General features: G+C 45.7%; 1 protein-coding gene across 3 annotated transcripts in view; it reads right to left on the reverse strand.

Annotated features, from left to right (window-relative positions):
* The window catches only part of LOC138472772 (anoctamin-7-like), a 439,062-nt gene that overhangs the window by 180,027 nt on the left and 234,146 nt on the right, over positions 1 to 24,889 (reverse strand). For all 3 annotated transcript variants that reach the window (XM_069611107.1, XM_069611106.1, XM_069611105.1), the window contains exon 10: positions 21,531 to 21,627. In XM_069611107.1, the coding sequence (XP_069467208.1) occupies positions 21,531 to 21,627 (97 nt within the window). The remainder of the gene's footprint in view (positions 1 to 21,530; positions 21,628 to 24,889) is intronic.

Consider the following 24,889-nt stretch of genomic DNA (forward strand, 5'->3'; position numbering starts at 1 on the left):
TTGAACTTTTGAACTTGCAACAGAACTCTTACAGCGCCTTACCTGAATAGTCAAGCTTATTTTGAACTCCCATCAAACCTCAATCCAGTGAAGTAACTGGGTTTCAACGCGCCCCTTCATCAGAAGCAGGATGGAGAACTCATCCTTCCAGACCCTAAGGTGAGACTTCACGGGGAATCGAGGAAGGGTATTGTGGAGGGTTGGAAGGGAGTGGGAGGCTTGAGCATTATTTCGTCAGAAGGTAATACTCCCTTTTCACGCACAGGGGAATATTCCTGCGAGCCAGAGAAGCCAGAGTAGAGGGGCCCCTTCCTGTCCATCTTCAGAGTCCTGTGCTTCACCATTGAAGAAGCATCAGCACTCGAAGCCAGACCTGCGCCTCCGTGGGAATCAGGTGAGCGTGACAGTTATATACAGCACTTTCACCTGCATGCACAGCATCAGATGCGCATAAGTCAGCAGAGATTTTTGGTGAGTAGCTTAGTGAATACCTTAAGGTTTTAGCAAAGAGTGTCAGACTTGTATCTTCACAGGTTGTGTCTTCTCATCAACAGTCTGCAGGAGAAAAAGGTGAAGAATCTGATGATCTACACCAGCCACAGTTGCTCCCTGTGACCTGGTCTTCGTCTGCACTTTCGTCAGAAGCTGGAACGAGCAGGGCAACCATGGGCTGCACGGAGTGATGTTCGTGACTCCATCTGCTGTGAAGGTGAAGGGCAGCAAGAGATGGGTTCATATCAGCAACGTACCAAGGGATAGTGGCACCCTTCCACTTGCACAGGAGCAGCAGCAGGCTCAGATATGTATGGCCTAAGTATTACCAGTTTGTTCCAGTAGAAAAGTGGGGAGTGAATGAAGACCAGAAACTGTTACTGTAAAATATAAAGGAAAATCTGGACTTAAGATGAATATTAGGATAGTTGATTATATGTTTTATCATTTTTCTTGTTATAGTGTTCCAGCAGACAATATGTGAATATGTGTAATTTATGTAGTACTGTAGATTTTGATAAAGATATGTAGATTCAGGTCATTGATTCCAATCTCATGAGTGATTTTGACAATGAAAATTCAGATCCAAAGTTGATGAACATGGCTTTGCAGCAGAAAACATTTGGTACAAGCAAATGTGGAGGGTGGGGAAAGGGAGATCTGTAGGATCTTCTTATATCTGCTCTCTTATCCCCATGCGTCTGGTGTCCCTAGAAATGTAAATCCTGATCAGATAGAGTTAGCAGATGCACTGTATCTGGTGCATCTAACCTTGTGTAGGGTTCGAGGGGAGTTCCAAGGGCAATCAGTCACAGCCTCTATCCTACCTGTTGAGGAGGAATATTCAACCGCAAATTGAAAAGAGAAGAAGAATGTGCATTGTACACAAATAGTCCAGTTGAATTTAAAAGGGTCTATCATAACTAACAACTGATGGGAGAAAGGGGTGAACAGTTTTAGAGCTGGAGGAATGAGGTGATGTTCAGAAGAAGGGTTGGCACGGATTGTGGAAATGTTTGGAAAAAGTATCCGAAATATCTGACATGGCTCACGGAGCCAGAGACACCTGTTAAGATCCAGTTACTCACACATTATTTTTTTGTTTTAAAGGTGATGGCACGAGTCCGTTGGCCCAAATTGGAACTGCAGCCACACACTTCACATCGCTGATCTGGCTGGAGGTATATCTGCACTTCTTGATGTATTTTGGTCTTGTGGACAGGTCTCTTACTGACAATTACCTCCAGCCTGACAAGGTGTGTGCAGTCTCACTATGCTACATGTGCCTGTCCTTGTCATCCCTCAGAAAAATGTGGTACTTGCCGGCCCCATGCCCAAAGCCACATCTCTGCCCCCTTTGTCCCCTGTGCCTCTTCAATCCCATGTGTCATTGTATATGGACAAAACAATAACTTTGCTTGATCATGAAGAAGAGGAACCATTGCATGGGCCAAGCGGTCCAACTAAATCTCAGGGACATCTTCAGAATATTCCTGAGCAGTATCGACTGTCCAGCCGGACTTAGATGTTCTTTTCTTCTCTCTTGACCCCTGGTGTTCAAGTTATCGCAAATGAGAAGTGGTTTCAGGTCACCCGTTATGAACTCTTGTTGTTTGTGAGTTCCTCTGTGTCAGATTTTAGTGCAATCAATGAAGAACTGTAGGCCTTGGGACTCGTAGCCCTGCAGAATAGGTTAATTCTCAACATCCTAACAGCTATTGTCATGAGCACTGCTCCCGAGAAGCCAAGTCAAGCCCAGCATCCCCGGAAGCAGGCTCACGACCCTCGTCCCCGGCTCCAGCAAACCCCTATTGGGGCCCTTTGGACCATGTCCTGGCGCCTCTGGCGCCAGGCTCATAAGGAACCTCAGTCCCGGCGCCAGGGGCGCCGGGCTCATAATTCTTGCAAAAGTGCTTGGGTGGACCTACCTGTAGCAGACCATGCTGCATACTCACCTTTGCAAATGCTGGCAGGATGAAGTCCCCAGCATTCTGCTGGGAGGAACTATTCCCTGAACTGGGACTACTTTATTACCTGGGTGGGGCTGGACCCACTCCTTAGCTCTGGAACACAGGAACTCTTTTACCTGGGCGAGGCTGAGGAAGAAGACACCCAATCACTCCAACACTATTTAAACCACACCCGATTGGGAAAACGTGCTTCGCGTTATTCTGCATCTGCAGCAGGACGCTCACCGAGTCAGCTCCAGCATTCCAGTGACATCTCCAGCTTCAGCTCAGCAACCTGTGGAAGAAAGACACAAGCACTATACTTACCATCCAGGAATCCAGACACCGGCAGAACCTGCAAGCAAAAGAAACATAAGGTTAGCAAGTTGCAACACGTTCGCAGCCGCGCTCGCTTACCTGATCCATCTGTGCTTTCACGGATTCTTCGCAGCCTTCTCTTCAGCAGCCTAACGGCACCTGTAAAGACAAAGAACATTGTTAAGTAGGAATCGGGTGAAGGCGGCCGCATTTACTTTTCTTACCTGCTTTTGTGCACGTATTACGATCTCTTCAACCGCAGCAGCCCGGCACCTGAAAACAAGAAAAGACATTATTTAAGTGCCATTAAAGACTGCAAGAAAGCCTAACACTTACGTGTTTCCCCACGTGCATCCGCGACTGGGAAAACGCCCGCAAGGTCCCGACACCTGCAAATAAGAAAAGAACATTGTTAAAGGTTCTATAATAAGGTCACAGATCATTATACTCACGTACTTCGCACGTGCAACGGCAACCGACGAACAACGCCCGCAACATCTCAAGACCTGAAAACAGAAAACAAGGGACATTATTGAGGTGCCATTGAAATTCCCATACCTACGTACAACCGCACGTGTCGCGCTCTCAGTGACCACGCCCTCAGCATCCAGGCACCTGAAAAAGACAATGTGAAGACTTCATTAAAGGTGCCCATCTCTTCAAGACTATAAACTCTTTATACCTACTGGCATCCGCTCGTGCAGTAACAGCGGCATCACCTTTTGGCATCTCAGCACCTGTGCCACTTCTAAGGCCACAAAAGAGAGGACCTCCAGTGACGTAACTGGAACCCACGCACCCCTGCATAAGTCGCAGGATGGAGAGCCCAGCATTTATACGCCTAAGGTGAGAGCTCACCAGGACATTGGACTTTCGGAGAGTTGGCGATTAGTGAGGAGGAAGTCCAGCCAAACGGTCATTAACCCTTTTTTCTTCCGCCTGCAGAAACCTTACCCTGCAAGCCAGACGGTCAATAAGAGGAAGCCCAGTCCAGAGAGTCATCCGAGCTCTACGCTTCTCAATTGAAGAGACTATAACAGTTCAGCCGGGACCAGCGCCTCCGTGGGAATCAGGTGAGCGTTACAGAACGCGAAGACCTCCAATAACCTCCTACCCAGGCGCTATGGAAACTTCCGACACTGATCAACTGGCCCAGTTACTAGGGGAATTAAGAGCTGAAGTACATGCTGCCCGCCAGGAAACGAATGCCCTGAGGAGGGAATTGATTATGTCCAAAGAACGAACTGATGACCTCGCCAGACAGTTATCACAAACACAAGCGGGGCAAACCCCTCTACCTAATTCAGGAGGGACCTATACCCCGGCGGCTTCAGCCAATCCTGTTCAAATCAATCTGCCCGGAAATGTGCCTTTGGCTCCGCCCGAACGCTTCTCTGGTGACCCTAAGAGGTTTGCGGTGTTCATAAATCAGTGCCGATTGCACTTTCTTTGTAGACCAGCTGCTTTTCCGACTGATCAGACTAAAGTAGCCTTTGTGCTTTCGTATTTTAGCGGCAGCGCCGCTGATTGGTCGATCCCTCTGGTTACACAGGATGACCCGATTCTTCGCAATTTCCAGGCCTTCCAGGCCACTATGGAAAGACTTTTCACAAGACATTCCCAGGGGCAGGCCCTGGACAACGAACTCCTTTCCCTACGGCAGGGCAATCAGGATCTTCTGGCTTATATTGCGTCATTTAACAGACTAATCGTAGAAACCAGATGGCCCGAGGACAAGAGGATCACGCTTTTCCACAGGGGTTTGCGTGGCGAACTCAAAGACGTCCTAGCCCAGGTCATGAATCCCCCTCAAGATTGTTCAGAGTACATTGATTTAGTGGTCCAATTGGATCACAGACTACAAAACAGAAAGGCAGACCGCTCCAGGTTAGAAACTCAAGTATTCTCTAAGCCACTAACTCACACCAAAGGAGTTGAAGCCGTAGAACCTATGCAAATAGGGGTCGTAAAGGGTTCCCTAACCCAGAAAGAACGTGACAGGAGACGACAATTGCAGCTATGTCTCTATTGTGGAAATCCAGGACATTTCCTCCGAGATTGCCCGGTGAAACCTCCGAAGAAGACAGTGGGAGCTTCTGATAAGAATTCCGAAAAGCCCGAGCCGGGAAACGACCTCGCCCGACAAGTGTAGAGGTCCGCTTGCCGAGCGTAAAAACCAGTTCTTTGACCTCGCACTTCATAATGTCAATGGTCCTCATAAATCCAGAACGACCGGATCGTTTGCATGCCATTAAAGCATACATTGATAGCGGAGCGATTGGAAATTAGGTAGACCGCGAGATGGCTTCCAGGATGAACCTACCCCTTTGTCCTAAGGTAATTAAAGACGTCATTACCACAGTGGATGGTACGGAAATAGCCTCCGGACCGGTAACCCATACCACCACAGAAGTGACGTTATTAGGCCAAGACGGACATCGGGAGGTAATCGTGTTCGATGTGATCAAGGCCCCTCAGTTCCAAATAATTCTGGGGATCCCTTGGTTGGAGAAACACAATCCTCAAATTGATTGGCGAGCAAAGACGATACAGTTCCCAGAGTGTGCACCTACTTGTTATCCTCGACCCAGTATTGGCCTAGCGGTAGCAACATCCGAAGGACCGCAATTGTCTCCAGAGTATCAAGAATTCCAAGATGTCTTTCAGAAGGAACAGGCTAATACCCTGCCTCCCCACAGATCTTACGACTGTCAAATAGACCTGATACCCGGAGCCACTCCCCCTTGTAGTAGAATTTACGCCCTTACCGTGCCTGAAAATATTCATTTGCGACAGTATCTGGACCAGTACCTGGCCAATGGATTTATCCGTCCATCAAAGTCTCCTGCATCCTCGGCTCTGTTCTTCGTACCTAAAAAAGAAGGTGACCTTAGAACCTGTATTGATTATCGTGCCCTGAACCAGATAACGGTAAAGAACAGATACCCCCTACCTCTGATTCCGGAACTCCTTGACCAAGTTAAGAACGCCTGCATTTATACAAAGCTAGATCTCCGGGGAGCCTACCACTTGGTACGGATTAAAGAAGGCGACGAATGGAAGACGGCATTTCGCACCAAGTATGGACTATTTGAATACCAAGTGATGCCCTTCGGACTATGCAATGCACCAGCCGCTTTTCAGTATTTTATGAATGATGTCCTCAGAGAACTCATAGATGTTTGCGTAGTCGTCTACATAGATGACATCCTTGTGTACTCATCTTCAGAAGCAGATCATCGGAAACATGTTAGAGCCGTCCTTGAAAAACTCCGCCAACATAAGCTTTTTGCTAAGCTCGAAAAATGTGTTTTTCACGTCACAGAGGTCGAATTTCTAGGCTTTATTCTGACACCCAAAGGAGTCCACATGGACTCGAGAAAGGTGGACGCTATCATCAAGTGGCCATCACCTACTTCCGTGAAAGGTGTCCAAAGCATGTTAGGTTTCGCCAACTTTTACCGCAGGTTTATTCCAGAGTTTTCACGAGTGGTGCAGCCCATCACCGCCCTCTTAAGAAAAAACAAACGTTTCGAGTGGTCAACAGAAGCAGAACAGGCCTTTCAAGAGCTAAAAGCCAAGTTCACCTCAGCACCCATACTGAAACACCCACGCCCAGACCTCCCTTACATCGTGGAGACTGACGCCTCCAGCTTAGCAATGGGGGCAGTTCTATCACAGAGAGATCCGGAAACTAACCAATTGCACCCCGTGGCATTCTGGTCTCGCAAGTTCTCGGCGCCTGAAATTAACTACACCATCACAGATAAAGAGCTTTTAGCAATTAAGTCCGCTTTCAAGGCCTGGCGGCACTATCTCCTTGGAGCCAAACACACTGTCACGGTAATCACCGATCATCGAAACCTACAATACCTGAAAACCGCCAAAGCTCAGTCCTCCAGACAGCTTCGCTGGGCACTTTTCTTTGCCGAATTTGACTTTGTAATTACTTATCGGCCCGGCAACAAAAATGGCAAAGCGGATGCCCTTTCCCGGATTGGAATGGGAGATAATATTGTCAATCCTGAACCTGTGCCAATAATTCCAGAACAGAGAATCCTGGGCCTGATTTCTTCACAATCCATCGAAGATATCGAAGCAAAAGTTAAACAACTTGTGACCCCTTCGGACTTACAAAACTGGCAACTGAAGGGAAAGGACTTCATCATAAAAAAAGACCTGCCTTATTTTCAGGGACGACTATTCCTACCACATGCCGATTTACAAAAACAGGTAATCTCTTGCTACCATGATTCCTTGATGGAGGGCCACCCAGGCATTGCCAAAACCTCGGAAAAAGTCAAGAGACACTTCTGGTGGCCGTCATGGAGAAAAGACATAAAGGAGTTTGTGATGTCCTGTGGTGTGTGTGCCCAAAACAAAGGTCAGAAGGAAAGACCAGCGGGTCTCCTGCATCCGCTAGACATCCCGCCACATCCCTGGCATACCCTCTCCATGGACTTCATCACCGATTTACCCTCCTGTTCCGGATACAACACTATTCTAGTAATTGTAGATTTGTTTTCTAAAATGGCCCACTTCGTTCCACTAAAGGGCTTACCTTCAGCTTCAGTTCTAGCACGGGAATTCCTTGAAAATATTGTAAGATTGCACGGCTTCCCTTCGGTTTTGATCTCAGATAGGGGGAGCCAGTTTATCTCTCACTTTTGGCGAAGTTGCTGTCGTTTAGCTCAAATCGATGTGAGACTTTCAACCAGCCATCATCCCCAGACCGACGAACAAACTGAGAGGACAAACCAAACTCTGGAACAATATTTACGTTGTATGCTACAGCAGTCGGAAAGTAATTGGAAAGATATCCTTTCGATAGCCGAATATGCTTACAACAACTCGATCCATTCAGGAACCGGAAAAAGTCCCTTTTACATTTTATATGGGATTCATCCTCGAACCTCCAATCTCGACCCGCCCCAAGATCTTGGAACGCCTGCCGTGGATCAACTTCACAATGCTATCACTCAAGCTTTCAAAGAAGCGACAATCCACCTACAACAGGCTAAAGAACGGTACAAAAGGGGAGCAGACCAACACCGAAGAGACGCCCCTCAATACCAGGTTGGAGATCAAGTTTGGTTATCCACCAAACATTTATCACTTAAAGGACCTCACACCTTCAACCCAAAATATCTGGGACCATATCCAATTACAGCCATAATAAACCCAGTGGCTGTCAAATTGGGTTTGCCATCCCACATGAAAATACATCCGGTGTTTCACGTATCTCTACTAAAACCTATGCAACCTGGAACCAGACTGAATAAACCTCCAGAGCCTATTCAAGTAAATGGAGAACCTGAATTTGAGGTTAAAACATCCTGGACTCCAAGATCATCAAGTCAAAATTATACTATCTGATCGACTGGAAGGGTTACGGACCTCAAGAACGATCATGGGAACCCTCTGACCACGTCCATGCTCCTCGTCTAGTCAGAAAATTCCACCGAACTTTTCCCAATAGGCCAAAACCTCCAGGGAAGACAAGTTTGGGAGGGGCCTTGAGGGGGGGTGCTGTCATGAGCACTGCTCCCGAGAAGCCAAGTCAAGCCCAGCATCCCCGGAAGCAGGCTCACGACCCTCGTCCCAGGCTCCAGCAAACCCCTATTGGGGCCCTTTGGACCATGTCCTGCGCCTCTGGCGCCGGGCTCATAATTCTTGCAAAGGTGCTTGGGTGGACCTACCTGTAGCAGACCATGCTGCATACTCACCTTTGCAAATGCTGGCAGGATGAAGTCCCCAGCCTTCTGCTGGGAGGAACTATTCCCTGAACTGGGACTACTTTCTTACCTGGGTGGGGCTGGAGCCACTCCTTAGCTCTGGAACACAGGAACTCTTTTACCTGGGCGAGGCTGAGGAAGAAGACACCCAATCACTCCAACACTATTTAAACCACACCCGATTGGGAAAACGTGCTTCGCGTTATTCTGCATCTGCAGCAGGACGCTCACCGAGTCAGCTCCAGCATTCCAGTGACATCTCCAGCTTCAGCTCAGCAACCTGTGGAAAAAAGACACAAGCACTATACTTACCATCCAGAAATCCAGACACCAGCAGAACCTGCAAGCAAAAGAAACATAAGGTTAGCAAGTTGCAACACGTTCGCAGCCGCGCTTGCTTACCTGATCCATCTGTGCTTTCACGGATTCTTCGCGGCCTTCTCTTCAGCAGCCTAACAGCACCTGTAAAGACAAAGAACATTGTTAAGTAGGAATCAGGTGAAGGCGGCCGCATTTACTTTTCTTACCTGCTTTTGTGCACGTATTACGATCCCATCAACCGCAGCAGCCCGGCACCTGAAAACAAGAAAAGACATTATTTAAGTGCCATTAAAGACTGCAAGAAAGCCTAACACTTACGTGTTTCCCCACGTGCATCCGCGACTGGGAAAACGCCCGCAAGGTCCCGACACCTGCAAATAAGAAAAGAACATTGTTAAAGGTGCTATAATAAGGTCACAGATCATTATACTCACGTACTTCGCACGTGCAACGGCAACCGACGAACAACGCCCGCAACATCTCAAGACCTGAAAACAGAAAACAAGGGACATTATTGAGGTGCCATTGAAATTCCCATACCTACGTACAACCGCATGTGTCGCGCTCTCAGTGACCACGCCCTCAGCATCCAGGCACCTGAAAAAGACAATGCAAAGACTTCATTAAATGTGCCCATCTCTTCAAGACTATAAACTCTTTATACCTACTGGCATCCGCTCGTGCAGTAACGGCGGCATCACCTTTTGGCATCTCAGCACCTGTGCCACTTCTAAGGCCACAAAAGACTTTGAGGACCTCCAGTGACGTAACTGGAACCCACGCACCCCTGCATAAGTCACAGGATGGAGAGCCCAGCATTTATACGCCTAAGGTGAGAGCTCACCAGGACATTGGACTTTCGGAGAGTTGGCGATTAGTGAGGAGGAAGTCCAGCCAAACGGTCATTAACCCTTTTTTCTTCCGCCTGCAGAAACCTTACCCTGCAAGCCAGACGGTCAATAAGAGGAAGCCCAGTCCAGAGAGTCATCCGAGCTCTACGCTTCTCAATTGAAGAGACTATAACAGTTCAGCCGGGACCAGCGCCTCCGTGGGAATCAGGTGAGCGTTACAGCTATGGAAGGGGCAATATGCCAAAAAATGTGGAGTTTGTGCTATACATTTGTACCTCCCAACGATTCGGAAAATGGAACTTTGACTGAGACAATTGTCACGTTGCACAAGCTTAGGGTGGTCATGGAGAACAAAGCAGGAATCACAAATGACCCTTGTTTGGACTTGGGTACCGTCTTCGATGAGCTTAGCTGTCAAAATCTTAATGCCAATTTTTGCCTTTTTTCTCATTATCTTTTGTTTCTGTCAAATGCTCTTACGATGCTGTTCTGCCCAGGTACCAAAAGCAGCTGCCAAGGTGGCTGTCACCCTGTCCAATGCCACTACCGTTTCATATCACATGGGTACTCAGACTGCAGCTGTCTTGTGTCCTCCACCAAATTGGGATGATTGTGTGGAGCAGTGGGTGGATTGTGGAAATAGTGGGAAAACAAGTTGTGTTTGTTCAGCGGAGCAGTATGCCCATAGTGGGACTGATGTGAGAGATGCTTGTCAGGTCTTAGTTCCACCAGAAGATGGTTTAATAGAACAAGAAATTAGCTTATTAGTTAATGTATTAACTAAAGGGGGAATTTTGGGGTGGTCGATAAATTTCCCAATCAGGAAGAGTGGTTCACTTTGCCCGCGCCATATCAGTGATTTAGGGGGGAGGCAATATTGAAAGAATGTTGCGATTTAGCATCTATCTAGTGTAGTTAATAAGGAAGGAATAAGTGTTATTTTAGTGTTCATTTTTGTTTAAGTTGATACATATTAGATTTATACGCACACAGCAATATAAACACAATGTGGGTGTGTGGTGTGCCTAAATGTAGGAGAGAGAGGAGCTTCATATGCGCACCCGTGATAGGAGATTTATAATGAAGAAACCACTGTGAGAGAATGCAGTAGTCCCTAAAATACATGCACAGACATACATACATGGGGTCTTTAGGGACATCTGTTTGGGATAGTTGGTGTACACTGGGTACATGATGGATGCACAAATCTGTATGCTGCAAATCCTCTCGTAGCTAGGTTCTGTGCAGGCCCAGAAACCTGTAGTCGCGAGATAACCTCTGTGTGACTGGGAAAACTGGTTGAGCACGGTTGAAGGTTGAGGAAAGCCAGTGAGTAGCTGCAATAACATAAGATGGCCAGCTAAGGCCAGGCTCAGGTATTTTACGGCTTGGTACTATTTTGGAGTGGAGACGCAATCTTTTTAAGTCCATGGGAGCCTGTTATTCATTGTCCAGGGAAGTCCGGCCATCTGGTGAAGTTAGTTTTAGACCGAGTAATAAACCTGGTGCAAAGGACACTTAAGGGCACAGTTGATAAATGGTTTATGGGTTTCGATCAGGTTCTCAGGATGTTCCCAGAGGCCATGCATGCTGAATTGGTAGTTGTATAGATTAGTGTGAAATAAGGACACCAGCAAGTCTGGCCGGATAAGATATGTATTGCCAGTTCAAAGGGAACTTGTTTGTTCCTCTCCCTCCTCATATTGTTGAACTGTCCTTGAAAAGACCATGTGCATCAAGTTAAGGATTAGAGGTCTCTGACCAGTTGGGACTTGTAATGAATTATGTTTATTTCTTGAATGTGTATCTATGGCAAGATGTAATGACCTACTATGGTAGGCTCCCAAAAAGGGGTGTGCTGTAAATATGAGCTGATGCAAAGATATGTTGAAAGGAGATGGTAGTTAAATAAATGTGTCCAATGAGAGCATGGGAATTAAAGGAGATTACATCTCTTTGTATAGGTTTGACCAATCATGTGTGGGGGAGAATTTGTAGTGAAATACGTGGGAGTGTTTTAACTGTTACAACATGTATAAAATGTGTAAATCTATGTTGTATGAGGAGACTCAGGTTAGTTTGACGCCACAGCATCATCTGGCTCCGGCCGTATGTACAATAAACATGGTTTACGGACAAATGTGCACTCGCTTCTTAAGAGGTGGGCTTACGTTGGGTTAAGGTGATGAGAGGTCCATCCATACAGGAGTCAGTCCAGAGTGGACTAGCATCAGGAGTCCCTGGAGAAATTCAGGAAGACAAACTTGCATTCTATCCTCTGTTCCACAATGATCTCAAATATTGCATACTTCAATCTGATCTCCAGTTTTGCCATTTATGCAGTCTCAAAAATCTCAGAGCTGGCAACAGTCAGCACACCACAGTCACTATCTCCTGCATACTTCTATAAGTCAAGTCAGAATGATCCTTCCAGAACACGAGCACCCACATATGTACTGCAACTCTTTTTTATGGAGTGGAGTAAACAACATGTATTGAATGTTGCCGGTTCAAACCAGTTCCCTAAATGATTTAGACAAATGGTAAGAGATTACATCATAACACAAACATAAATGGAACCTAGACTAGTGAATATGGCATATCCTGCATGTGTTAGGAATACAGAATAGTCACTATTTTAGGCGTGGTCCGAAGGCTTACAAGAAATCAAGTACCTATGTGCTAATGGATGCATCGTTCAATCCAACACCTTTACCAAGAACTCCCAATCTAGGGGTCAATGTGGCATATGGGATAATCTCTTCAATCAACTCATTTTCCGAATCATCACACAAACAAAAAGCCAGGCTAAATGTCCGTTATTTATACAGATTCTGTCTCAAGGAAGTCAATCTGTGGGTCACTCACTTTCAAACTGCCCAAAGCACATACATTTTCGGTCATTCCCCTAGCTCCTTGCATACAATTGCTTCTTACTTTCAAATATTCTTTTCCTACCTCCACACCCAACACTGCCTACTCTCCAGAACCTAATAATATGTCCTTTCTTCATCAGGCACATCAATAATTCAATCTCACGTCATAGATAATAAATGCAAATCTCCTCTGGCAAGGATCCATAACCTCAAACCATCCTTCTCCCCCTCAGCTTCCTCATTCATCCCAACAGTTCTCATTGAATCTCCCCATATTCTCTACTCTGCAACATTTTCTGTGCCCCTCAGATCTATTTTCCCGCAAAGAATTAAAACTCACTTCTGTATTAGAGTGACTCATGGTCTCCACCAATCCAACCTGTCCTTACTCAATAGCACCCACTGTTTCTGCTTCAAAACTGTGCTTGTGCCATGCACATATTAATAGAGAAATCTGCCAAACTTCCACCTAGTCACCGATCACCCATTGTTTGTCAACACTGTAGAAGAGAATAGTCTTTAGCTTCCTTCTCTAGAACATCACCACCAATACCCTTTCCAAACATGCTTCCGAATACTACAGTTGCTGTGTCCCAGGTAATCATTGGTACAGCTTCCACTGCAGGGCCCTCTGCCCATGCAATTCCTGGTACTGTGGCTCCCCTCAGCCTCGCTTCCACTCTGTGTCTGTGCTACAGGGTGAGTTTGCAGCCACCCTGACAAATGGTCTGAGAGGGCTTTTTTCTTTGTATCAGTGGCCTTTGCAATCTTCTGCCGATTCATTAATCTTTCATAACGCGCTTAACACCAGTCTCTAAACGCGGTCCTGTGATTCGAGCCTGTGTTGCTCTGCGTTGTCTGCGTGCTTGAATGACAAACGTATTGCCCCTGAACTATCCTCCCGGCTACCTTAATACTGCTTGGCTCAAGAATTTGCATTTTCCACTTGGCACCTAATATGTTAACAATACACCTTAATGTGGACTCGACATATAAAGGACCACAAAAATAACACTACTGACCTGAGGTGCAAGGACAGGGTAAGAGCAAACAGTTTCAGAGGTTCACTATCTTCTTGTTTAATACTTGCCCAGCTAACCCATGAATTTTAGACGTTTTTTCGCAGGCACAAATTGGCACTTTTAAACTGTTGACAAAGCTATACATCACCTGTAATTCCATGAATGGTGAAATAACCATGTTGACCTCCTCACCTCTAGCCCAAGATTAATCTAGTTCCCTGGCCTCTAGTACTCACTTTTCCTGCATTTACCACATTCCGCACCATATTGTGGTGCCTCAAACCTTTAGACCTATTTCAAGTTCATGAAACTGCTTTTGAGAAAGAAGCTTAGCCACTTGCCCCCTGCGTATACATGCACTCCCACAGGCACAGGGCCACCTGCTCACAGTTTCCCCTGCAGACTCTATGATTTGCTGCATAAACACTCAGCATTTACCTGTTCATGTGAATGTGCCTTTTAACAGACTCTTATTGCACATTAATTCATTTTATAAAGGATCTGTAGTGGGCAAGCCCTTTCTTCACTCTCGCTCCCAGAAATTCAGTATTGCTAACTTTGACATTACATTCAGGAAATGTACCCTTTTGGAAAACATGCATACAATTTTAGAAACATTGTATGCACAGAGATGAACAAAGCATACGTGTTACAAATGGCATGCTAGTTGCAAAGTTTGGGTACGTATGTATGTATGGACACTGTTACAAAGACTGCTGCTTAGCTCAGATGACATCTAGTGGGGTGGCCCAGGTGACTCCCCAAGCAAGCACATCACAGGCCAAGAGTCAGTATGCAGAGTGTACCCTGCCCACCCCCACTTGGTCCCCGACTTAGAGCAGGGGATAGTCAGATGAGGCCATTTGAGGTCACTCTTCCTTAAAGTGAGACAACCCATAACCCCGGGAACCAGAAACAATATAGAATCAGTGATACCATACACTTTCCCATACCCAGAGTAAATGATTGTATACACTCCTGAAGCAGAGAAAATTATAATCACTGCCCCTTTAAGAAAACGGAATGAAAACTCATCACGCTGAAGGAATTGAATTCCTTTGTTGTGGACAGTGAATGCCTGGTCCGGTATCAGAGGCACACATGGGCCTCATTACAAGTATGGCAGTAAGTCAAAAATGGCACTGGTATCGCTACCGGCACCGTTGCTAACGTACCGGCATACTAGGAGTTCAGCTTGCGGGTGCCCTTGCAGCCACCAGGTCTGACCAGGTAGCCGTACCGGCACCCGCGAGCAGATCAAGATGGTAGCACCGGTACTGTTATTAACGGTACCGGTGCTACCACCCTCCCCCATGGGGCCGAATGGGAATGGGGAGTCCATTATTACCGGCACCCGCAAATGGGCAATTACCGGGTCCGCCAAACTCGGCATGACCCGGTAATTGCCCATTCGCCGGTGCCTGAAAAAAAAGGATACCGGCAGCTACCGCCAGCCTCGTAATGAGGCCTTTTTCTTGCAGAACATTCAAATTCATATTTATTTCGGGGTGAAAAACCCCACATAAAATAAGCTAACAATAAATACAAAATCATCCAAAACATGTTTTTAAAAAAACATGGTCAATACTGTGTGGCATAATGATATCTTCAGCACATCTTGGCATCATTCTATAAAAAAACAGTTTGAATACCAATTCATTGCAGACTAATAAAAAGCTGAATAAAAAGGGGAATAAAATAATTAAGGTAAGCATAGACATCACAAATCAGAAGGGTCACGCGGACCTTCCGCTGATCTCATGTCATGGCTTAGATACTGTTCCAGTGCAGGCAGGATAGCTCAGGGGCAACGTGGTCGCCTTCGAAGCAAGACGAAATTGAGCAACACAGGTTCGAGCCCCGGGACTGAGCTTAGAACCCGCTGGGTATTAAGCACGTTATAAATAACCAATCATATCATATCATGCATAGCCTTATGATGGTTCTGTTGTGGCCTCAAATGACGACAGGACGCCCAAGGTAGTTACAACTGCTTTTATTCAATAACAGAACGTGGGTAGCAATAGTCCAGGAGATGGGACAGGGCGAGTACTCACAGTCTTGGCTGGGCTTCCCAGTTAACCTCACTGGAAGCGGGTGTGCAGTAGACTGCAAGCAGTGTACTTTCAGGGCCCCCAGGAGGCCTCCTATGGCATTGGACTTACGCCCTGGAAGTGAGCTGGTATTGGCTTGGGCCTTCAGTCCATTGGCCCCTCATAAGGAGCAGCGCTGTCCAGACTGACCCGTCTGGCGCTCCACCAGCCTCCTACTGGCGCCAAGAGTTCCCGCTCATGGAGCGCGGGTCGGCGAGATCCGTTGGCCGAGATCTCGCGAGACCGCGCTCCTGCGATCACGTGATGTCTCCACAGGTTCCTTGCACATCATGAGAAAGGAAAGGGCAGGACAATAGCGTGAAAAATTCATGCCCCTCAAAATCGGGCGAATTGTTCTCCCCGAATGGCCTTTTACAAAGAACAAAAAATGCACCACGTCTTCCACCACCATTTCACTGCATTTACACCCACGTGAGCCATTATCCAATTTGCTTCACTTGCATGTTTCATTCTTCAGCGAGGGCATATTAAGTCTGAATTTCATTATTTACGAATGCCTATATCTTTGTGTGACCCCCAAAAAACAGCAGTCACATATTCTAGTACATGTTAAAAAAGCTGACAGCTCGCCCTTAGGGCCATGCCTCACTTTAACGGTCCGCTCTGAGTGCAGACTCCTTAAAATATTTAATAGTGCTATGGGCATACCCTTATTCCCAAGAGTGTCCATCATTGTCCCCTATCCACACAACCGAATGCTGACGATAGGTCCATACATGGCAAATATATTGGAATCCCATGCACTATCTAAGACGTACTAGCTAATAAAAGTAGGTTTCGGTCATGCTTACAGGTACCCACTCCTTCCCTGAAGCCATATTGGATGTTGCAGGACTTATGTGGCAAGCTTGCTCAGAAATCAGTGGCAAGTCTCATTCTTTTAGGGCACTCGGTTTGCAAGCCCACCCCGGCATCACAGACCTGCCCTGCTTTCTTACCACGCTCAAGCCCTAAACTCACCTGAACAACAGAGGCATGAAACATTTTGCTGAAGAAATACCAATTAGTGTGCTTTGATCAGACAGGCCTGCTGCATTCATTTCCCTGCAGCATGGTCACACAGGGGAAATAGCACCAGACTGAAAAGTGCTCTCACTTCACTCACCGTCCAGTAATGTCCCTTGAGTGCATCAGTGCAGGCTCTGAGTCACTGTCAGAAAGGGCAGTGGTATAAACACCCGACAGTGGCAGCACCCCCACCATTAAAGAAAATCAAATTCAAAATGGCGGGTTAGCCTTTTAGAGGCTTAGTCCCTGCCCAAAGTGCTAAAGGAAACACAGGTCATATAATCAGATCCCTAGACTTAATTACATCCACAGCTGCAGGCACTCACAGGGAGACTAGTCCCAGCAGAGAGGCCGTAATGCTTTATAAACTCAGCGGCTCGGTCAGGTGGGAAAGGGAGGAAGGTATTAACCCATGGAAGGGGTTTGGAGTGAGTTGGGAGTGCTGAAGAGAAGCCCTGTTACTACTTACAGCTGATGATGAAGACCCAGAAACATCTGTAGAAGCTGCAGGGAGCATCAGAGGTTGTCGTTTGTTACGAACAGCTGGAGTCAAGCAGGAAGAAACCCTGAGAGAGCCCCCTGAGGATTGTGAGAGATATGGAATCACCCCAAAACCTGTGACCTTTGTAAGGAAAGCATGACCGTGCCGGAATTATTGATATAGGACTCCATTGACACCTTACATTTTGAGTTTGACCTAAAGGGAAGATTACTTTATTGAGCATTTGTAAGGCGCTTTATACAGCAGAATGGTGTTTCAAAGCACCACAAGGCTAAATGGAAAGGGAACAGGGGAAATAAAAACAATGGCAAAACAGTAATATACAGTCGTGGTCCTACTAGGCCTTCTGGCATAGGGCCGTGCAAGTGCATTGAAGAGAAGTACAAGGGCAGGGGATGGGGCGAGGAACAGAGGAGTGGATAAGTGCTGGAGGAGAGCCCAGGAGGGAAGTGCTAAGGGGAGCCAGGAAGAGAACCTCAGACTAAGTGCTGGTACAGGCGGCTTTGTGTTTTAAATAAAAATCTGTTTCACTTTAGAATTGTGGTCAGTCTCATTTGGCTTCATGACAATACTTATGGCGCATACTGGTACCTAAATAGAGAATTTAGTCCAGTGGCTCGAGATACTGTTTAACGACTGCATTCTGATTTTTTCATTTTATTCTCTGGCCTATTCTTTGTGGGAGAGTCCCACCATACCCCATCTTTTTCCTCTTTCCTTTTCCTTTTACACCCCACACTAACACACACACACACCTTTCCCTACCACAACACCTGTTTATTTGAAATTCATTTGGTAATGCTAACTAATTGCGTTTTTGTGCAGTCACATCCTGAAACCTCAATTATTATTATTATTATTAGTATTTTTTGTTAAATTGGCATCATCCCTGCAATCTCTGGTTCTCCAGATGCTTTGGACTACAACTCCCATGATCCCTCACCCTTGACAAGAATGGTCGGGGCTGATGGGAGCTGTAGGCCAAAACATCTGGAGAGCCAAATGATGCAGACCCCTGGTGTATGGTGAGGGATCATGGGATTCATAGTCCAAAACCTCTGGAAAGCGACAGGTTGCACACCCCTGCTCTATAGCATAAACCTATGTATCCAGCAAATGGAGCACTATACAATCCCAATAATGAAGACATGATAGGGAATAAGGGCAAGGGGAATGATTCAAGATGGGGGACACATTGTATGGGCAAGTTAAGGCTCAAATCTGTTGCCAAACGTTTATTTATTTCGTTCGGTTCTTTTGAGCAAATGTTGACACAACATTAACAATGGTTCCATTATTGTACGATTCATATTAGATGAGAACTGCATTTTGCTGTTTTACTGATGCAATTCAGATAGTTACAAAATATACATTTTACTGTAAGTGTAACTCAGTTTTGGTCCGATGTTTAGAAAGGGCTGGACCTGAAAGCCAAAATATTAGATTTGATTGTATCATAAGTTATATATATAGGATGTTGCTGCAGTGACCTCATGTTGACAAAAGAAAAACGTCACATCTGTATGTGTTTCCTGCTTTAAAAAGCCCAGCATCCCCCTCTCCATCGCTTTAATAAGTGGGTGCAAGCAGGATGAGGTAAAGAACTGCATTATTCCAAGGGGCAACACAGTATAGGTTAAATAAAATATTGCTGTAGCAGAAGTGTCAATTAGGAAAGTTCACCCATTCGAGAGGCCTTTTGCTCCAAATTATGGTCACCTTTTCAGTCCACGCGTAATAGGACTAGCGAGATCACCGCCTGGAGTAACGTCTTGCTTTAAATCATAGCATTCATCTGGAATGGTTTTAGACAGGCAGCGAGTTCTTGCAACCTTGCCTCCTCTTGGAAAGATTTGAGCTCGGCCAAGCTGTGGGCAGAGGCACTTGGTTAATCTTGGTCTCTGATCTCGCTGCAATGGGTTGCGATGGATGTTAAGCTCCGACCCCACACCCTCGCCCTAGTACAAGCCATAGAAATCCCAACGATCCCTCTATGGATTTCCAAACACAAAGGCCTACCCAAATGGACACACAGGGCGCACTGAACACTCGGGGGAACCCTACTAGAGACGCTCTTTACACACTACACCAAAAGGCACTGTGGGTAGATGTACCTTGACAGCGTTACTCGAAATAATCCCCTCACAGCAGGCAAGATGAAGTCTCACTGCAGCAATGCTACACCGTGCCTTATAAAGAGCAATCCTGCCATATCCCTCGCAGCTGGCTATTTACACCACCCCTCGCGGTCAGCGGAATTCATGCAAATTTCACAGCTGTTGAAGGGAACACAAACTGGTGGGCACAGCATTTACTTAAATAAGCACAAGGTAGGTGTGCTCCATTTACAACCTTTCACACAGGGACTAACAATAATCATACCGTGCAAGTGTGTGTAAAGGTTGAAGAAAATACAACCAAAAATCATTTAAATGGTAACAAAGTCTGCATTTATCCATAATCATAATGTAGAATTCTAAATCCAAACAAACATGCATATGACTCAAAATCTAGAAAAAGCAACCATAGATCAAATAATAATCAATGAAGTGTATATATACTAGGAGAGACAATTCCTTCGCTTAATAGAATAATTGTCTTCTGTCTCGAGCTCACGTAGGGGCGTCCAGTGATCACCCCTATTCTAGTTCCAACAAAACCATGTCCTAATATTGGACTTCCTTTCCTCAGGACTTAATCCTTTTCCTCAGGGTTTGCTTAATTTTCTTAATGTTCAAAGGTAATCCCCTCAGCTATCATTACCTAAATTATTTTTCGTTGTATTTTCGTCAACCTGTACACACACTTTTGAGGGACAGAATTTACATCATACATTCCAGTCAGTGAGCCAACACCATCCCTCACTGCCAGTGGCATTAAGTCATAGTTCACGGCCAGCCATCCTATACCACACCTCAAACCCAGAGATCCTGCAGCGTAACTCACACCCAGAGATCCTGCAGCATAACTCACACCCAGAGATCCTGCAGCGTAACTCACACCCAGAGATCCTGCAGCATAACTCACACCCAGAGATCCTGCAGCATAACTCACACCCAGAGATCCTGCAGCATAACTCACACCCAGAGATCCTGAGGTGTAACTCACACCCAGAAATCCTGCAGCGTAACTCACCCAGAGATCCTGCAGCATAACTCACACCCAGAGATCCTGCAGCGTAACTCACACTCAGAGATCCTGCAACGTACTTCAGAGCCAGCGAGAACCTGGATCATGCTTCATGGTCAGGATCATACGCCAGCATTCAGATTCTATGGCATAGCCAGTAAGATAGCTCATTGAGTTAAGGTTATGGAAATGTGTGCTCCACCTTCAGGATAAGGGTATCAATCTAAGAAGGCAGGACTCAGACTTTCAACCTCTGATAGACAAAACATGTAGAGCCATTGAGGTGGGAAAGAGTAAGTGCTACTATTACCACAAAGGTCTATGGGCAAGCAAAATCTGCCTGGTACCCTATGAACTATATATCACACAACAGACAGACAATATTGGAGTTATTTAGTTACAACTTCTACCTCTAAGATAGCCCTACTCCTTACTGTATATCCCTGCAAAGAGACTAACACCCTCTCATGGGTGTAATCTCCCTAATCAGCGCTGGTAAATTACTCCAATATTTCTCTCTCTGTTGTGTGATATATACTAGTAATTACAGTACCAAAAAACTGCGAGAGCAAGGGCTACAATGAAAAATAGGTTCTGTGTGATTACACCGCTGCACGAAATTACGAATTCGAAAATGTTGAATTCGAAAATCGCGCCGCAGTGTAATTAGGAAGATTATGTTTCCCCACATCCCCTTACCCGCTACACCCCCTGGCCTTACTTTCCTTTTGGTGGCATACCTCTTTGTGTACCGCCGACTCCCCTGTCTCCCTGCGATGCCAGTTCCCTTCACTTAGGTGGATGGGAACTGGCACTGCAGGGTCTTTTTATTTTTATTTTCTTTTTCTCTTTATTATCCCCCAGCCTGCTTTCTATTTAATGAAAGCGTGGGACACCTTGCAGCTCCTGATCCCATTATAGCGAACAAGGGGTGCGGGGGACAACCCCGCAACCCCTGCTCCCGCAGTTCGCTATAATTGGATTCGAGATACTATCGTATAATTATTCAACATTTTGTGATGTATGAAATTTGAGTACAGCTGAAATTCGAACAATTATATCATACGTACATTTATCTTCGACATTTTCCAAACAAACAGGAAGAAAATGAATGATTGTCATCACAACTCACTGCCAACAATCTTGCAGCTTTTCTGAAATGTATCACCCCTGGACCAGTGTCAGCAGGAAAATATTACACGCAGGGCCTCACCTTTGCCATTGGACAGATCTCTGAGATGTTCCACGTGTCACAGGTGTCGCAGAGCGGGCACATTAGGTACTGGCCACCGCTCTCGCAGATCTCCTTCCTGTTGGGACAAGAAGAGATAGTGCCATGAAAGAAGATATACTGAGGTAGGTTCCAGACCATGCAAAAGGGCTGTAGGAGCCGACTGGAAGGGGTAGAAGGACCCTCTCTATAGGTGTGTTAAAGGACATTATAGGAAATGAGGTGGTGTTACCCTGTAGGAATAGAAAAGAGGAAGCCTGTAGGAACGGACGGGTGGAACCTGTAGGAAGGGCTGGGGTGAACCTATGGGGAGTCCTTGACATCCCCTGTGTATGCCTTAATGCAAGCGCCCTCCTTGGGGCGGTCTGAAAGAGGGAGCAAAGGAGGGTGGGGATTTAACAAAGCGGTGAGATGGAACAAAGTAAGGGCTGAGGGAGGAAGAGAGAGGTGTGTGCCAGCAGGTACATCCAATTTGACGTCATACAATAATTAGGGGTTCCAGTTTTCAGATTAAGCCGAAAAATAGTGAGCAAGCACCAGTGAAATGAAATGTTGCATATTATATGTAAACAGATAAGACAGGCCCGGTGTAGTTAGAAACGCTTCTTTCTATTGAGGAAGAGCAGAGCAATAGGCTGCAACTTTGTAAGAAAAAAGTATCTCCATTGCCCAATGGTCACATTTCCACCTGGAAGCCAAAACCCAGGCACCGTCTCCAGTTCATAGCCAGGCTGAAAGGAGGTGATCTGTCAAATAATTGTATTGTGTGTCTTTTCGGTTATGTTACAGTGCAGGCCTCAGAATTTGCACTCAGCACCAGGAATTGGCGAGTGATAATGAACTCTTGTCGAGTAAGAAATGTTGTGGTTTACATGTGAACAGTTGAGGGGACGACTAACATTTTATGGCAGGTGTGTAGCTTGCAAATTGAAATTCTGAACACTGACAATACTTGCAATACTGTGCCATATCCTCCCCACAGTAGTCTAGGAGATCCGAGGCTTGTCGGGAAGATAATGTATTGTGACCCCGCCTGGGCTCCCTAGACCCTAAACCACACACACAGGGAACAAACAAGATGGTAGAGGAGGCTAAACGTGGTAACAAAAACTAAGTGGGAAAGGCAAATACTAGATGCGAAAAAGCAGAGGGGGTCATGTTTGTGGACGCTATGGTGCATGATTCTCCAGATAGGTCTGGAACATATCCCCCAAACTGCGGAGTATTATCATGCATGGGTCTATCTAGTCCAACGCCTTAGACTAATTCTAGGGATGGATAACAATCCTACTTTAAATAAGCCTGGAACAGAAATGAAATGTGCAAAAAGTAACTTCAAAAGCGTCTGCAGATGAGGGAGAATTAACGTGAGGTATGCTTAGACATTGAATATTCTAGTGTGCAGTGTATGGCTGCGTGATGAATTCGAGGTGTGCTCAAATGACCAGTTGAAGCAGGGAGAATTTTGGTGTCTGAGAATGCAATTAACGGACCATTAGTAGTGGAAGCTGCCTTTCTGTTTGTACAAATCCCTGCAGACTGTGCCATTGGGCTTTCTGTGAGCGAGATTGCTCAGAGGAATTAGTATTGGGGACCATATGAAATAGTGATGGAATGAGCTTACTTATGTACGGCATTTGGCAGGGGTATCAATTGTCCGGTTGAGACAAAAAGGGAGGTTGGAAGAATTGTGCATATCAGGATTTGGGTTGGAATTAAGAAACGCCCTGAATAAGACCTCATGTAGAGGTCGAAACATGTGTCGGCATACCATTAAAAAAGACTAACAAAAAATACTTAAACTTGTTGTAACGGTCATTTATAATGTATTGACTAATTGTAGGAATATTAGTTGGTGCAGCACATTTGGTCCTGGGATCATATCTGTTTATTGTACTTTATTTTGTGACTGGGGGCTCTGGTCACTTCTCGGTGACCAATGTTGCTATAAACCACCTAATTTAACATCAGCTTGTGAATATAGGTACCAAGCTCGGTGGGGCAGAGCCTAAATCTCATTGTTGTACAATTCCTAGTAGGGTTGCAAGAGCCTCGTTAGAAGTGTCTGAACAACCCCCATAGTCGCTGCCTAATACATCAAAATCCTTATCGATGAAAGTGACTCCCAAGGTATTCCCGGCCATGCGCCCTAATCTGAAGATACCAGTGATACAGAATGTTGCGGTACTGAAACAAATAAAAGAGCAGGATGGAGCACAACCCAGCTCTGCAACATCAAACTCTTTTGATGACTCATATAAGTTTGGTATGCATGACAGACGACCCCTTGATTGGGGGGAGCACTCAACTCACATACTACAAAGTGGCAAACTCTGCAGGAAAATACACTGAGTGTGTTATTGGAAAGCATGATTCCTGAAAAATGCATATCATTACTTAATACTATGTCCCTTCTTCAAGAAGTTCCAACTCTGGGAGGGATTACAACCAGTGATATAGCAAGAAATGTCTTCCGAGATATAACCATTCGTGTCCAAGTAGTGATTCAACTGAAATCCAAACTGGCCATGGACACCCTGCTTAAAGTGCGAGAAAACCTAAAATGGCTGGGCTATGACTTGATTCCCCTATAAATTAATGTCAGTTTATATAACAACCAATCCAGTACAGCTATTAAGAATTTTGGTTGTACAAGTACATTACAAGGGGATCCGAGGCAACCAACGGAAGGACAAGTACTGACTCTAAAAAGAAATACACTGGCCTCAGAGAAAACTAGAGACTGGTCATGGCTCCTGGCTACACCTGCAAATTAGACTGATGGGGCAAAATACTACAAAAAGGGAAGCCCTGAGTCCCTTAAACAGGGAAACGTGGAATTCTTCTCGGTGGTGTCATTTAATTCCCATGCTCACGCGCATTTACTTAAAAACATTTCTCTAGCACGTCAACTCAGGGAGTTCACTTTTGTTAATCTGCAAGAAACTAGGCTTAAAACACAGCCGGCATTTGATGGATATAGTGTTGTACATCAGACAGCTTGGCAAGGAGAGAATGGCTGCCCAAATGGTGGCTTATTGACACTAGTGAAAAGTCCTCTATGACCAAGCATGACTCCTTGACTGATGTTCAATTTGGAATACTGGCCACCGATATTATCTTATCACTTTCTGAGGTGGTTGAATATCCTTATAATTAATATTTATTGGCATCCTGGTATGACTCCGGTAGCCGAGGTCTTGGATTCTATCCCTTCCTGTGTTTGTGACTGGCATAATAAGGTGCCCTCGGGGCATGTCCTGTTGGTAGGGGATCTGAACTCAGCCTGTATATCTGACACAGGATGGCAATAAATGTGCATGAGGAATGAATGTTTGAAA

The sequence above is a fragment of the Ambystoma mexicanum genome, chromosome 8, assembly GCF_040938575.1.
Source record: "Ambystoma mexicanum isolate Mex_15411 chromosome 8, UKY_AmexF1_1, whole genome shotgun sequence".
Taxonomy (NCBI): Eukaryota; Metazoa; Chordata; class Amphibia; order Caudata; family Ambystomatidae; genus Ambystoma; species Ambystoma mexicanum.